This window comes from Doryrhamphus excisus, linkage group LG3 (assembly GCF_037039965.1).
Source record: "Doryrhamphus excisus strain RoL-2023G ecotype Guam linkage group LG3, RoL_Dexc_Guam_v1.1, whole genome shotgun sequence".
NCBI classification, from domain to species: domain Eukaryota; kingdom Metazoa; phylum Chordata; class Actinopteri; order Syngnathiformes; family Syngnathidae; genus Doryrhamphus; species Doryrhamphus excisus.
The window spans coordinates 19592353-19607966 of record NC_136359.1 but is presented as its reverse complement, the minus strand read 5'-3'; the positions used below and the strand labels follow the sequence as shown (position 1 = coordinate 19607966).

The following is a 15614-nucleotide window of genomic DNA, read 5'->3' as shown; positions in this document are numbered from 1 at the left end:
TAATTTTGGAATTGTGACACCATCACATCTTTCTGCCTCTCCAGTGCCACCAATAATAAAGGAGAACAGTGCAGTGGTGACAGCACATATTGGCCAAGATGCAGTTTTACCTTGTGAAGTGGAGGATGGCTTGTCCCCTACGATTGTTTGGAGAAAAGATGGCTTTCCCTTAACTCGCGATAATAACAAGTAGGTTTTTGTATTGACATAGAGGGAAATTGGGGATTCTTGTAATCTAATTAAAAATATCAATTTTCAAGCTTTTCAAACACTTTGTAGTGCTGGTATATTTAATATTTACAGGAAATCAGTTATGCTTTTTTTATTTACTTGCTGTAAATTCCAGTGTATAAGACACACCCACTAAATTTAGAGGAAAATAACAATTTGTTTTCAACAAACAGCAACTTAACACTCAAAAGTTCAACAACTCAAAACCCTTGTTGTTAGCCTTGTTTTCGCTCTGAATGAATGTTTGGATATTGTATTTTAATGCATCTTTTACTCTGTTTTTACTCAACTCTATTTTTATTTCTTTTTCTCTATTATACAGTGTCTTTGAGTACTCTGAAAAGCGCTATACAAATAAAATGTATTATTATTATTATTATTAAAAGTTATATTTCAGAACTATAGAAAAATGTACAGTGGTATGAACAAGTTTAGGCACCCCTGGTAATTTTCAAGGTTTTTCTTAATAAATCACTGGTTGTTTGGATCAGCAATTTCAGTTAATTATATCATATAGCAGACAAACACACTGATATATGAGAAGTAAGGGTGCTCCGATAACTAATAGCACAATTATTGACAAAATCAGTTATCGTGACAGGCCTATATATGGGTCTGACAAACTACATAATGGTGCCTTGTAGATGACTGTGTCCATGCAAGACTGCAATGATTTACTGAAAAAGGAGAAAGATGGCTCATGTGATGTTATTAATGTGCATTAACGTCTAATTTGTTTGCGCAAGTTAGTTTTACCTTGTCTCAGACATTCCGCCCCATTCTAGGTGTCTTTGGAGAGACTTCTGCAAATGAATGAACTCTAAAGAATGTGGCCTATTTTAGGTACACCATGCTATCTGAAGGCTCCTTACGTGTGCACGGTGTTCAGCTGAGCGATGCTGGTCGCTACCACTGCACAGCATCAAACCAGGCAGGTTCAGACCACAGGGGAATGGATCTTCGAATTTTTGGTAATACAACTTGATACTTGGTGTTTTACAGCACATAAATGTGGCAATTGTCATCTACAATGCTCTGTGTCCTATTAGTGGGTCCTTCAATCAGTCCAGGCCCGTTCAATGTGACCATAACTACAGGAATCAGGGCTGTACTGAGCTGTGAGACAACAGGTATACCACCTCCAAAAGTATCTTGGAAAAGGAATGGCTCTCGTCTTGACTTCAGCCAGCATCCTGGTGCATACAGGTAAACATATTTGAAAATATAAACATACATTTGAAGCTTTACTGACAGGCATCCTACAATCATCAAGACATAATTGTGTTTTTATTTGCAGGGTACTTTCCTCTGGGTCACTGGTACTTTTGTCGCCATCCAATGAGGATGAAGGTTACTTTGAGTGTACCGCTGTTAATGACGTTGGAGAGGAGCGCAGGGTCATAGAGGTCAAGCTGCAAGGTATTCACAATAAGTACACTGCAATTTTAAATGAATTCATTACATTTGATCGTTGTTTTTTTAGTTCCACCATCCATTGAAGATGACATCACAGCCACCACAGCTGTGAAAATGTCTGCTGTGGAGTTACCGTGTCATGTTAAAGGACGACCTCAGCCTACCATAACCTGGACAAAAGGTGGAGCCAAGCTCGGAACCAGAGGAGGAAGTTATCGTGTCCTTCCTACTGGTAAGACAAGGTCTCCATAGAGTTGTGGTTAGCGTGTGTAGTGAGAAGAGAACTAAACGACTTTACTCTTCAAACGTATTACATTTCTCAAGCAAATTGAGTATTTTTTTCTGCACTATATTTGGTGGTCAGATAACCATTAATGATGAATTCATTCCTGACCCAACTGTGATAAGTGAATTTCTGCGAAGTAGTTTGTTTTGTAGTTAGCGCATACATACTTTTTCTGACCTTATAAAGTTTTTAGCATTATTACAGCCCTGTTTTGAAAAACCGCTACAGAGTGAGGGCATGGTGTTTGAACTGTGACGTAGCAAACGACGACTGTATAATTAAATACATTGCACAACAGTATATAATCCCACAACTCTTACCGAGGACAAGCGGTATAGAAAATGGATGGATATAACACCACGTACTTCTATGCAGGGGTGTTGCAGATAACTGGTGCATTACCGAGCCATGCTGGCAGGTACACTTGCTCAGCACGTAACCCCGCTGGAGTGGCACACAAACACATCTCTCTCACAGTGCACGGTGGGTGAAGCTCTGAAACAACATTATCTGAATAATAATAACATTTTGAAGCATATTAAACACATTGTAACCATGTCTTGCCATTTAATAGAACCTCCAGAGATCAGGCCAATGACAGAGGAAGTACAAGTGGTGTTACATCACGGGACTATCCTCCACTGTGAGGCTCAAGGATTTCCCAGACCGTCCATCACCTGGCAAAGAGAGGGTGTTCCTATAGCAGCAGGTAACATCTAAACATACAGCACATCATGAATGCTCTTAACCACAAGTCTCAAACTCATCTTACCTGGGGGCTGCTGGAGGTAGGGTCTGAGTGAAGCTGGGCCACATCAAGTATTTCACAATAAAAGGGGTTCAAAAATTCCAAGTGATCAACTGTCCAGTCTTCCAGAGTTCAGAATATGAACGGTTCTTCAGAACTTAAGCTTCTCTTGCCTACTGCTTGCTGCCAGAGGACCGGCAGTGCTCCTAGTTCAGTGTCACTGGACATGCTTCTTACTTGCCAGCATGTCTTGCAGCACTTGTTTGGTAAAATGTTGCTAAATTTAGATGTTTAGCGTTAGTACTGTAGTTTCCCATAGTAGTAGTGGTTTTCCTGTGTGTATTTACTTACCTGTTAAATGTTGTGTTCGCACTGTGATAGTAGTCAGTGTTCTGTCTTTACCCCCCCAAGCTCACTTTGTGCTCAGTATTGGCTATATTGTCCAATTAAAAGCTTCTTCCTTTAAACAAGCAATGAAGTACCTCTGACCATCTCTTGTGGGCCTTGAGTTTGCCATTATATAATGGAATGGAATGGCCTTTATTGTCATAATACACTAAACAAAACTTTGACAACAAAAAAAGTTGTACTTGTTTCACAGGTCACAGGCTGGCAGTGCTCTCAAACGGTGCCTTGAAGTTTTCGCGTGTCACACTTGGCGATGCAGGAACATACCAGTGCCTGGCGAAAAATGAAGCTGGTGTGGCTGTGGGCAGAACCAAACTCGTATTGCAAGGTATTGTTTGTTCTCTTGTGAAACACTATAGCTGTTTAGAGAGACATGCTTATCACTTCTATTCGCATTGTATGCTAATGCTATATAACTCTTCTAATCCTTGTATGTTATCAGTTCCACCGGTGTTGAGTGTTCCCCATGTGGAGTACACCGCTGTACTGGGCCAACCAGCCAGTATGGAGTGTGTAGCGGATGGTCAGCCCCAACCAGAAGTTACTTGGCACAAAGACAGGAGAGCCATTGTTGACAGTGCTCATACTCATATGTATGCAAATGGCACCTTGGTGATTACATCTACCCAGCACAGTGATGCAGGCATGTATACATGTACTGCCAAGAATCTTGCTGGCAGAACCAGCCACGATATGAGACTGGTTATTCAAGGTGAGTCAAGGCTCTCATTTAGTTGACTATAGATGACTATGAATGCAAAAGTGTTCTAGAAAACAATTACAGTAAAGTCTTGTTATATCGATATCGGTTATATCGATAGTACTGCTTATTACGATACTATTTTCATTTCCCGGCAAATTTCTAGTCTTTTATGATATAATTAGTTCCGGTTAGTACGATACCCGGTTATTACGATAATCCGGTTACTACGATGCCCTTTTCATCTCCCGCCAGCCAATTTGGTCTGCTTATATCGATACAAAAGCAGCTTAAAGCTGAATCAATATTTGCTTAAGGATTTCAATACCACCATTAGCGAAATCTGTAAACGGCGTATTGTTTGATTTTCGACTAACACCGTTTCGGCTTTTCCACCGACGGACGGTAATTAGAGGATTACAGGTAATTAATATGAGGTAAGTATTAAACAATCTTTTGAAGTAAAGGAGTAAATATTTGTATAATTTAGAGGGAAGATTCAGTGAATAGACTTAGTGTTTTCATGACGAGGATGACGAGGATGATGAGGATGAAGAACCAACTGACATAGCATACACATCTATTCCAACGAAGACACAAGCGTACAAATACATGTATTTAATTGTGTTGTATTCAGATATCTTTTTATCGCCTGCAATAATCACTGTTTTTCATATGTACATGCTGGCGTTCTTTTTTTCTCTCGTGTGTATAGAACAATGTCGAGTGCATTATTGCCCACTTTTAATGCAGTTCGGCGCAGGATCGGATATATCGATAGTCCGGTTATATCGATATTTTTTCCGACTCCCGAGAATATCGATATAACGAGACTTTACTGTATCTTATTTGTCTTAGTGATTTAGGATTAAAACAGAACGACATAACTAATTTTGTCATTGTGGTTCAGTCCCCCCCCTGATTCCTCCTGGGCAAACAGAGATGTCAATCATTCAAGGATTTCAGGCCTTGCTACCCTGTGCTGCTCAGGGTTCACCAGATCCCAAAGTATCATGGGAAAAAAATGGTGAGGTCTTACTCAGCCATCCTGGCAAATTCACTGTCCTGCGGTCAGGGGAGCTGATCATTGAGAGGGCTGAGGTGAGCCTGCAAGCATTTTTCTCTGCGTCACCAGCTTCAAAGTCAACCTCTGTTTGAGGTCTAGGCATGACTCATTTTTACCTTTGCTTACACAGCCAGGAGATGCTGGTGTGTTCACATGTGTGGCCACCAATGCAGCAGGTTCTGCAAGACAGGACATTCACTTGTCCATCAACATGAGGCCTGCCTTCAAGGAGCTACCTGGTGATGTAACCTTGAACAAAGGACAGGCCCTGACCTTATCCTGTCATGCTCAAGGAACACCTTCTCCTGTCATCTCCTGGACTGTTAACAATGTACCCTACATAGGTAGTAAAACTAAGAAAAAGTACAAGTATATGTAATGCAGTACCTTAATCATGAAAGATGTTGCTTTAATTATCATGTTTTCCAGGTGCCACTGTAGATGAAGCAGGAACGAGCACTGTGGTAATTAACAATGTTACCATGACTGATGCTGGGACGTACGTGTGTATTGCCGAAAACAGTGTGGGCTCCATCCGAGCACTGTCTTTTGTCCGTGTACGAGGTAAGTTTTAACAGATTAGCTGAAACTATGAGTCATTTAACCGTCACAGAAGATGACATCAGCTTCATATATTGTTCCTAGAGCCTCCAGTGTTGAAGGGTGAAGCTCACACATCTCAGACTGTTATTCAGGGTGGCTCAGCTGTGCTCGACTGCCCAGTCCATGGAGACCCCAACCCCATCCTCCGCTGGTTCCGGAATGGGAAACCTCTGCATCGTTCTGTCCGCATGCAGACACTTCATAATGGATCATTGGTCATTTACAGCATCACTGTAAATAAAACCCTCACATCGCACCTCCATTTCTTGAATTTAACATGAGTGATCATCCTCCTGACAAGCTTTGTTAATTAAGTTTGAATAGTTTTGCTTGCTGGAGTAAACTTCTTGTCTCACTGGAGCAGTATCGAATACATCTGCTCCATTGTGTAATTGTCCAGCTTCCACCACAATCTGATTGGAGGCCATTCTGTTCGAGAAGCTAACAGCATTAGCATCTGAGGCAGGAGGTGAACGGAGAGGTGGATGTTCCCAGGCTCTGGCCTGTTTTGCTCAGCCTCTAACCGTGTTATGTCCCTAACTGCTGCTGTAATTGCACAGCCTGCTACTGCGGCCTTCTCACAGACACACTCTAATGTCAAATTTCCGGGTTTATGAGCCCCGCTTTGAAAGGGCTGTGATAGGCTTCAGCTTCACTATGATCCTGAACCGTCCAACCAGTGTAGAAAATGGATGGGTGAATTAAATTATAGCCATAGTTAAGGTTTCAATGTTTGTATTTTCTGAGATCAAAGATTGCTCATGACTGTGCCTTTGTCTTCTTTTTGGTCTCCACAGGATGCAGATAAAGGGGAGTACCAGTGCGTGGCCGAGAGTGAAGCTGGGTCAGCGGAACGGACCATTACTCTGATAATTCAGAGTGAGTTTTGGACTCTGTTTACAGTCAAACAGTTTGTAATGAAAGGGCAGGACTTGGCTATGTCATGCCTTTCTGTTTAGGTTTTCATTATCAATTCATTCCCAAAAGTCCATCAAACACCATAACAATATTTTTTTTCTTTCTGCTCGTTTCCTCATTTTTCCTCTCTAATGATTCCATTTTTACCAATGGCCACAATAATAATTTTATTGCTCTCTTTCAGTCAATGGCGGCTACTCCAACTGGCAGGATTGGGCTCCTTGTAGTAGCACCTGTGGTCAAGGCTTTCAGGAGCGCATTCGATTTTGCAACAACCCAGTACCAACTAATGGTGGACAGTCATGCAGCGGGCCAAGTATCGACTCCAGGAAATGTCAAGCTGGCCTTTGTCCAGGTAGTACTCCTCCATTCACACACTTTGTCTTTTGTGTGTATAGTAGATGTACCAAATACATTTACTTTGAAATACACAGAAACGTAAAGGTAAAAATATAAACAGTTTTGGGATGCTAGTTGATCGATGTCATAATTAAAAAACAATAATCAAAATCTCATGAAATTTACCCGTTCCACGGTCAAACTGTCATGTCATTAAAACTTGTGACTAAACCTTGAAATGGAAAAGAATGGTTTCAAAATATTGTGTTCTAGAGGTGCCACATGCATTGTAGTTTTAACATTTTAACATTTTACTATGGTGATGGCCCTCGTGAGGATAAGCGGTAGAAAATGAATGAATGAATGAATTAATGTTTGGTGATGCGTGGCGACTGTTGGGATTAACAGTGTTAACAATAGCACCGTGACTAACAGGTAATCTAATTATTTCTTAATTATTATTAAAAAATTACCGGCTCTGGCAGTGTGTGATATATGTGTGATCTGTTCTTTCCGATGCAAGGTGAAGCCCCTCGCAGGACCAGAGGTAGCCTAATCGGCATGGTAAATGAGAGAGAGTTTGGAGTGTCTTTCCTGGAGGCCAACATCACAGATAATGAGGAAGAGGGCAGCAGCGCTTTGCAGGCCCGCCTGGACAACATCCCTCCAAGTGTGGGTTAGTAGGCACACATGTGAACGTTTAGTAACACAATGAAGGTAATTACATATTTAATTTCTGTAGCACCAGAAGAGACATATTTTAATGTTAATATTTGCCTTTGAATAGAACAATCATTTTGTGGCCCTTGCTGATGGTCATATAGTATGTTTATTTAAATTCTGCTGTATTTGACCCGTATCTTATTGCTCATGTGGTAGGTCCCTTACTGCGTGTATTGGTGTCTGTTTTTGCTCCCGTGTACTGGACCACTGTGCTGCAAAGTGGAGCCACCAGAAATGGCTACTCCTTCACACGAGGCCAGTTCAGGCAAGAGTCTCAGTTGGAATTTGACTCAGGTACAACTTGTATGCAGACAGACAACAGATCAATCATGACACAATGCCAACAGACAAATCTGAGATACAAATTCATCATTTAGCATTCAGTATTATCCTGATTCAAGATGTCCAAGCCTGGTGTTCACGTAACAGCCAGAAGATGGAGCTACTGACTACTGCTAATATACAGGACTGTCTTTGACTAACAGTTTCAAAACTCTCTCCTTGTTTTTCTTGCTTAAACCAGGGGAGGTCCTTCGTCTGACCCATGTGGCCAGAGGACTGGATTCTGAGGGAGTTTTACTAATTGACATTGTAATCAATGGATTTGTTCCTCCTTCGTTGACAACCTCACATATAAGCCTACAGGTATGTTCAGTCCTATCCTTGTTAAAGAGTTCATATGAACCTGAGGGTCTCTGATCTGGTCTACTGTCCTGTAGGAATTTGATGAGTCCTACGTGCAGACAGGTCAGGGGCAGATGTACTCCTGGTCATCACAGACCCACCAGAGAGGAGGTAACCCCATGGTGCTGCGTTGCAACCACACCATTATTTACGAGGGTCAAGAGGAGCGTCACGGCCCTCTCCTCCAGCTGCTGAAGGTTTCTGGGATGAACAGCATCTACAATATGCTCACGCTGACACTGGACTTTGACTTCACTGCCAGTCTCCTCATACCAGGTCTGAGAAAATTGATTTGGGGGGTAAAAAATGTGCCAAAAAGGTTTTCACACCAAGTGCTTTTATTTGTAGATGGGCATGGAGAAACTTGCCCTAAAGGCTTTGTCCTCGACACGACCTCATATTGTGCTGGTAGGTAGCTTCTAACTGGTTTCCTGTTTGGCAATATTTAACTTTAAATATATGTAATTGTTCCACTTTATTATTGTAATTCACTGATCTTGTTATGATTAGATGAAGACGAATGTGCCCTTCAGTCTCCCTGCTCTCATTCATGTAACAACATCATGGGAGGGTTCTCCTGTGTGTGTCCTTCTGGATTTACCATCTCCACAGAAACCAACACATGTCAAGGTGAAACAAACACTCTAGCTGTTGTATTTTGTATTTTACATTGGAAAACAGACCCCCTTGCTCACTCACTGAACCCTACAGATATTGACGAGTGTGTGCAGAGTTCACACATGTGCCACTACAATCAGCAGTGTGTCAACACAGTAGGCACCTATCGCTGCCAAGCCAAGTGCGGGGCAGGATTTAAGCCCAGCATCACAGGAACCAGCTGTGAAGGCAAGTCACAGCTCATCCGTGACACATCAAAGAACTGTCATTTATCATTTCATGTGCAAAACTTCACAGGACCACGATAGCTATAGTTAAAACAGACTTAATCATGTGGTAATTACCAAAGAGTTTGATTTGGATGTTTAATTATATGTTAAAGATGTGGATGAATGCCATGAGTCTGCCCTATCCCCGTGTCAACATCAGTGTCTCAACACTCTTGGCTCCTACCGCTGTATTTGCCACCCGGGGTACCAGCAGTCAGGACACCTCTGCACCGGTCAGTCATGTAACACAACTTAGGTTATATACTATATATTAAGATGTGACTTTTTGCCCAAAGATTATCAAGGATTGGATATTGGTTCTGTATTTCACAGGGTTGATAATACTAGATGATTTTATCGTTGCCAGCAGAATTTAACTGGATTCTTATTTGTGAATGAAGACAAACCTGTCTTAATTGTAGACGGAAGGAGAAAATGTTTTTAGGTGACTATTGGTTGTTTAAAATAAATACAGTCGTCCCTCGCATTGAGCAACAAATGAGTGAACAGGATGTTATTCAGTACTCTCTCAGAGGTAAACATGGTGGAAAAAAATTCCCGGAGTTATGTGACATTTCCAAAAAAATAAACAAAGAGCAGCAGTACTAGAATTTTGGCACCAGAGTAAACATATCTGGTAAGTTTACATTAGTTTACACTGCCATTTATGTAAGTTTATCTCAGATACTATCAAAATTCAGTACTAAAAAGAGTACTCAATCAACACAGTTCACTTTTTCTCCTCTGAACTACATCGATGCCCCCAAATTCCCTCAAAATCTAACAGCAAATCAACCTTGGGAGACTCATCATTCACTCATTCTGCTCCACTGTGGAAATTATTATCATTTTTTAACATTGAATCCTATGTTGCATAAATTCATTTATTGCAGTTGGTTGTGGAAACAATTAACCAATACAAACGAGTGACCACTGTATGGAACTTACTTACTTTGCTATTTGCAGTATTTGTCAGATTCTGCAGAAAAAGTGTATATTTGTGAACAGCATCAGTGGCATCACAGTAAAAGAGGCATAATGTCTTCATTACATAAAGTTAGTTTGAGGGAACTGCTGCAAATATCGGTATCGGTAATGAAGTACTGGGTATTATCAGTATATTGCATATTAGTAAGATATTGCTTATTTCTAGTATTTAGTTTTAATTTCCTTCATAGTAAGGACAATAATAAGGACAAAAAGCTGTTTTAAATGTACTGTATGTATTTTCATGTTACAGATATCAATGAGTGTATGAGAAACGTGTGCCCAGCTCACCAGCAGTGTCGTAACACAGATGGAGGGTACCAATGTTTCGACAGCTGCCCTGCTGGCATGACCACAGCGGAGAGTGGAGCCTGCGTGGGTTAGTGTCTGCTTCCTCGCGTCATTCATTTTAGAGAATTCCGACAGGCATGCCAGTATTCGGCAATACAGGGGTTAGATTATGCAAGATTCTTGTCAAAAGCTCCAAAACATTTTGGAAACACTTAAAATTCTTGAGTGGGTGAAGATGAGGATGATCCTGTTGGCACTGCATTTGACATTGTGTAACAGAGTCCGATTTCACAGGAAATCTGTTACAGTGCTTAGCTTAAGCTGCTGCTGTACCTGCACAAAGTCAGCAGAGGCTGTGTTGAAAACGCTTTCATCATCATTTGTTAGTCTTTAAAAACCAAAATAGCAAAGAGAAGATAATGTACAGGTTATTTCCGCTTATCACGTTACAGTTGGAAAGGTACACACTGATCAGGCTGTATCAGCGCAATGAGAGATAATAGCATCAGGTTCATAAACAGTGTGACATGACACGAAAGGAAACAACCAATTAATGCCAAATAAGCAAGATAAAATATCTGAACTCAAGGTCAGAAATAGTGTTAAATGTTGTTAAATTATATTTTCAATTTACAATAAGCTCAGCTTCTTCCTACTCATTTCGAACATGTGTAATTGTAGCAATTTTACAATGTGATGTTCCTTAATGTTACATCTTCAACATATCTGAAAGGTGTCAGAAATAGACATTTTTGTGGACGTCTCACTTCCTCTAATGTATATGTATACAGTGAAACCTTGGTAAGCGTCATTCATTCCTTTTAGGAGGTCAGACTTTGACCGAAACTGACGTTAACTGAATCAATTTTTCCCATAGGAAGTAATGTAAATCCAATGAATCTGTTCAAGAAAACCAAAGATGTTACACATACAGTAATAGTTTTACAATTCTAGTTTTTACAGATGTCAGATATTGGCTTTTTTGCTGATAATCGATACGCCGATTTTTGCTCATGGTATCATAGACGAATGATGTAGCATTGGTGTGTGGTTGTCATTTCGTTTGGTAGGTAAGAGGTTGCAAACAAAGGAGGACAATATGTAATTTTAAAAATACATTTAGAAGAAAGCTGGGCTTACGCAATGTATTAATAACACGATAAGATGCGTGCCATATTGTAACCAGTGAATGCAAGCGAACCAAGCCAAAATGGTGGCGTAAATTTTGTATGTTAACCGAAAATAACCGAGGCAGACAAAGCAAATTTTCTTTATATCTATATTTAAGTATTTATCAATTAAGATAAGTCAATTGGTCTAACATAGAAGTGCCTGGTAAGAAAGTCCTAAATACGTTGAGTTCAGTTTAAACATGTTCATATTTCAGATTTTGCTGTTTATTCCATTCAGTTAATTTTTGTGACTTTTTCTGTTGACCAATCAACACACTGTAGTGCGTCAAGATTCTCCCTTTATGTACTTTTTCCACGGTGGTAGGGGAGGGTGATAAAGTGTGGTAAGGGTAATTTATTTTGCGACTAACCTAACTTGACACTGGAACTGAAGTGTTTACCCACTCAACTGAATTACTGTGTACAGCTTTGCGTTCATTTTAATATTCTGTTTCATTTTTTCAGATATTGATGAGTGTCAGGATGGAAGTCACATGTGTCGCTACTCTCAAGTCTGTCAGAACACAGTCGGCGGTTATGGTTGTATATGTCCCAGAGGGTACCGATCACAGGGTGTTGGTCTCCCATGCCTGGGTGGGATATTGCTTTATCTCTTTGTAAAAAGAAACTCAAATGTGTACCATATTGTATAAGTACTTCTATTCTTGTATACTTTTAGATGTCGATGAATGCCTGCAGACACCGAGTCCTTGCGTCTATCAGTGCCGCAACGTGCCAGGTAGTTTCAGGTGCCTGTGTCCGCCTGGAACAGTGCTTCTTGGGGATGGACGGTCTTGTGCTGGCTTGCAGAGGGGACAGACCTTCACTAATGGGACAAGAGTTAGGGCAAGACTTCGGCCACAGCTCGTGTCATCCATTGGCAGACCGATTCTATCCCGTCCACATGGAGTGTCCCGCATTACAAGGCAGAGCTGCCCAGTAGGATACACAAGCAGAGACAGCACATGTGTTGGTAAGCTTTTAGAACAATAAATATTTGGCTTTTACCTTGACTAATTTGATGGGATCCAGCAGAGCTTTATCATTTTTCACAAAGCAATTGCTACCCTCAAGAAAGTTCATTACAAACACAGCTTCCAACACCATATTCTATACTATGCACTCAGCCATCTTCTTATATTTCTCCTGTGTAGATGTGGATGAGTGTCTGCTTAGGAACCCGTGCCAACATGAGTGCCAAAACACTATTGGCAGTTTCCAGTGCTTGTGTCCTCCAGGCTACCGACTGCAACCCAATGGCAGAAACTGTAAAGGTACCACAATATCAATTTGTAATAATGGTGTATTTACCTCGATTACTACAACTCAAGTCCCCTTCCTCACTCTAGACATTGACGAGTGTTTACAACAAGGCATTCAGTGTGGTCACAATCAGATGTGTTTTAACACGAGAGGAGGATACCAGTGCCTGGACACTCCCTGCCCTGCATCATACCAGCGTGGGAGAAGCCCAGGGTAACCCACAAATGAGAATTGAGATAAATTATTAAAGGGGACCTATTCGGCTTTTTTCCACTTTTCTGATCTATAAATGTTGTTAGAATGTATTCTCGTGTTAAACAATGCCAAAGTTTCGGATAATGAGGTTTGCGAATGTGGAAGTGAGCTCTGAAAGAAGTTTGGGATGGCTCTGAACGCTCGGTTAGTTAGAGTTTTTTATCTAACATCGGCTCACTTTGACTTTACAGTGAGCCTTGTCATAAGTCACTGGTTCTATCCAGTCAGTTACTTCTTTCTTTCCACTTTTCAACTAGCTTTCCAAAAGGTTTATTCATTTATTATCAAAATTAGAATGTTGGGCTTCGGCAGTTGTGCGGAAGTCCTCAGGAGGGGAAGATAGAGTTTCTGTGCGGGTTGCCGTGTATAGCTGCTCTCTAAGAGTCCACAACTCAGTACAAAGATCCGGAAATGAACATAATAGGTCCCCTTTAAGATTTTATTGTGAAAGCGCTAAACATGGTTCCTCCCATATTAATAGGACTTGCTACAGGCCATGCTCTCTGGACTGCGCCACAGGAGGGTCACCTCTGCTCCTGCAATACAAGCTCCTCACACTTCCTTCTGGCATACCAGCCAATCACAACGTAGTGCGCCTGTCAGCGTTCTCTGAGTCAGGCGTCCTGCAAGAACGCACGTCTTTTAACATACTAGAGCAAGAATCTGAGACAGGCCTGACGGGCCGCATGTTTGGCATCAGGGACGAGGCAGGAAGGGGAATTATCTTCACGCAGCAGCGTCTTGACGGACCAGGACTCGTGCGGCTCAATGTGCAGGCCACTACCATTTCGCAGCAGGGCCGTGTGACCTATCGGAGCATTTTCATCATCTATATATCAATATCGCCGTTTCCCTACTGAGCATCCCAAGTGCTCCATCATTTTAAACCAACTAAGATACTCTCCAAAGAGAACTTTTATAAAGACATGGTCAGTCAGTGAAGACTCTGATCTGTGACTGGCACATAATGTAAAGACTAAAGAACAAAACAATGAACGAAGTAAATATTTGTATTGTCCACATGCTTGACCACAGAAAAGTGAATATGTCCAAACACCTTTTTCCCCAAGAATGAACACTGTGATGCTGTCTGCCATTTAAGCACTGATGTTTGCCAATACAGGCTTGTATTTTTTAGTGTTTAAATGTGTTAGTATCCAGTGGAGGCTGTTTAATGAGGGGGGATCTATGCCCAAGTAGCCCTAACAAGAGCGTGTTTCAATATGGTCATTATTAATGACATTTGACAATGTTTACTCTAACATTTGCCTATTTCTACCATTTGTAGTATTTATTTTACCAACTTGAGCCACCTGTTACTGCAGTACGTCGACAGTGATACTGTTTTTGTACTATTTGCATATTGTTAGAATGTAAATATGTTTAAAAGTGCCTTTGTGAATGTAGCACAAACGAACTTCATCGCGGCTGCGGTTCAACTGGTGCAACAAAGAAAACAATTTTTATAGGCGTTGAACTGCACTTACTGGCTGTGTAGTGCAGCTAAAATGGCTTTTTCTTTGCATTCATGACATGATACGCAATACTGATGTGTGATCTTGTGGTGCTGACATACAAAACTAGCAACAGAGGTTCATTTGCCACCCATTTAGCCTGTGAAAGATGTGTGGACCCTACTCAAAGACGTCAAATATTTTACTGTAAATTGTATGTTGAATATTTTAAGAAATAAAATAAGACAACACTTTTTAAACTGTTTGTTATTCACATGTCTAGTGCTCACAAGCAAGCAGATGAGCAATAGCATTATTTTTGGGGGTGTTCTCATCAACTCTAAACTGTACATTCAAGTGACCTATTAAGCAGTAACCTTTCGACGAACAAACCCACACTCATTCAAACATCTGTTTCTCCTTTGGTAAATAAAGTGTTGGTTAAAGATGAGGTGCTACACATCCAGATGAAAAACAGCTTTGTAATAGGGAGCTGAGAAGAGAGCGTAGTCTGAATGCAACAAAAGGTACTCTCGCTTCGGCTGGCTACTGAGGAAAGAGGGGCGGTAGGGATGACGTCAGCCAAACGGCATTTAAGTTCCACAGCAGCTCTATAAGGTCAACGATTTGTATCTGGAAAAGTAATAAGGAAGACATTATTTTCAAGTATGCTGGTCTCCTTGACCTCATTGTACACATGCAAGAAGATGAACAATTTAGGTCATATGGTACACATGGTATTGGGAAATGACCTTGTTTATCATATACAGTTTATCAAACAACTGGAAAATTCCATCGAAAATTTGATGGGCATGCAACCTGTGCTGTGAACCTCGGCTCGGGGTCTGCTGTGCTACGCCGCCGAGCAATGCCGTGCGTACATTAAATAAGGAATTTAGCAAATAGGCTAACATGCTAGCATCTAGCAAGATGCCACTCTATAGCGAAAGCGTCAAGGCGGTCCTACAATATCACTGCATCACACCATGTCTGTATTAGCGTTGAGATGTGAGGAATACAGCGAAAATGTTAACATGCCAACAGATATCATGCTAGCACCAAAAGTTCAGAGAAAGTATTCCTACATCATGCCATGTGTATATAGGCTTCAAACAGGCGTAAAATAGCCAAAATTCCAACATAAAAATAGCCAAAATTCCAACATGCTAACAGTTAGCATCGT

The 15614-nt window shown here is 41.0% G+C and overlaps 1 protein-coding gene across 1 annotated transcript in view; it reads left to right on the top strand.

Annotated features, from left to right (window-relative positions):
* Positions 1-14685, top strand: part of hmcn2 (hemicentin 2) — a 49958-nt gene extending 35273 nt beyond the window's left edge. Inside the window, exons 53-81 of the mRNA XM_058070888.2 lie at positions 45-189; positions 1075-1202; positions 1281-1437; positions 1529-1650; positions 1715-1879; positions 2309-2416; positions 2508-2642; positions 3283-3417; positions 3532-3801; positions 4700-4890; positions 4986-5199; positions 5285-5419; positions 5501-5691; positions 6256-6337; positions 6561-6731; positions 7239-7391; positions 7595-7732; positions 7962-8083; positions 8158-8398; positions 8471-8530; positions 8633-8752; positions 8834-8968; positions 9123-9242; positions 10250-10375; positions 11925-12053; positions 12139-12432; positions 12614-12733; positions 12809-12935; positions 13459-14685. Of these exons, the coding sequence (XP_057926871.2) occupies positions 45-189; positions 1075-1202; positions 1281-1437; positions 1529-1650; positions 1715-1879; positions 2309-2416; positions 2508-2642; positions 3283-3417; positions 3532-3801; positions 4700-4890; positions 4986-5199; positions 5285-5419; positions 5501-5691; positions 6256-6337; positions 6561-6731; positions 7239-7391; positions 7595-7732; positions 7962-8083; positions 8158-8398; positions 8471-8530; positions 8633-8752; positions 8834-8968; positions 9123-9242; positions 10250-10375; positions 11925-12053; positions 12139-12432; positions 12614-12733; positions 12809-12935; positions 13459-13837 (4613 nt within the window). The 3' untranslated portion in view covers positions 13838-14685. The remainder of the gene's footprint in view (positions 1-44; positions 190-1074; positions 1203-1280; positions 1438-1528; positions 1651-1714; positions 1880-2308; positions 2417-2507; positions 2643-3282; positions 3418-3531; positions 3802-4699; positions 4891-4985; positions 5200-5284; positions 5420-5500; positions 5692-6255; positions 6338-6560; positions 6732-7238; positions 7392-7594; positions 7733-7961; positions 8084-8157; positions 8399-8470; positions 8531-8632; positions 8753-8833; positions 8969-9122; positions 9243-10249; positions 10376-11924; positions 12054-12138; positions 12433-12613; positions 12734-12808; positions 12936-13458) is intronic.
* The last annotated feature ends 929 nt before the right edge of the window (positions 14686-15614 follow it).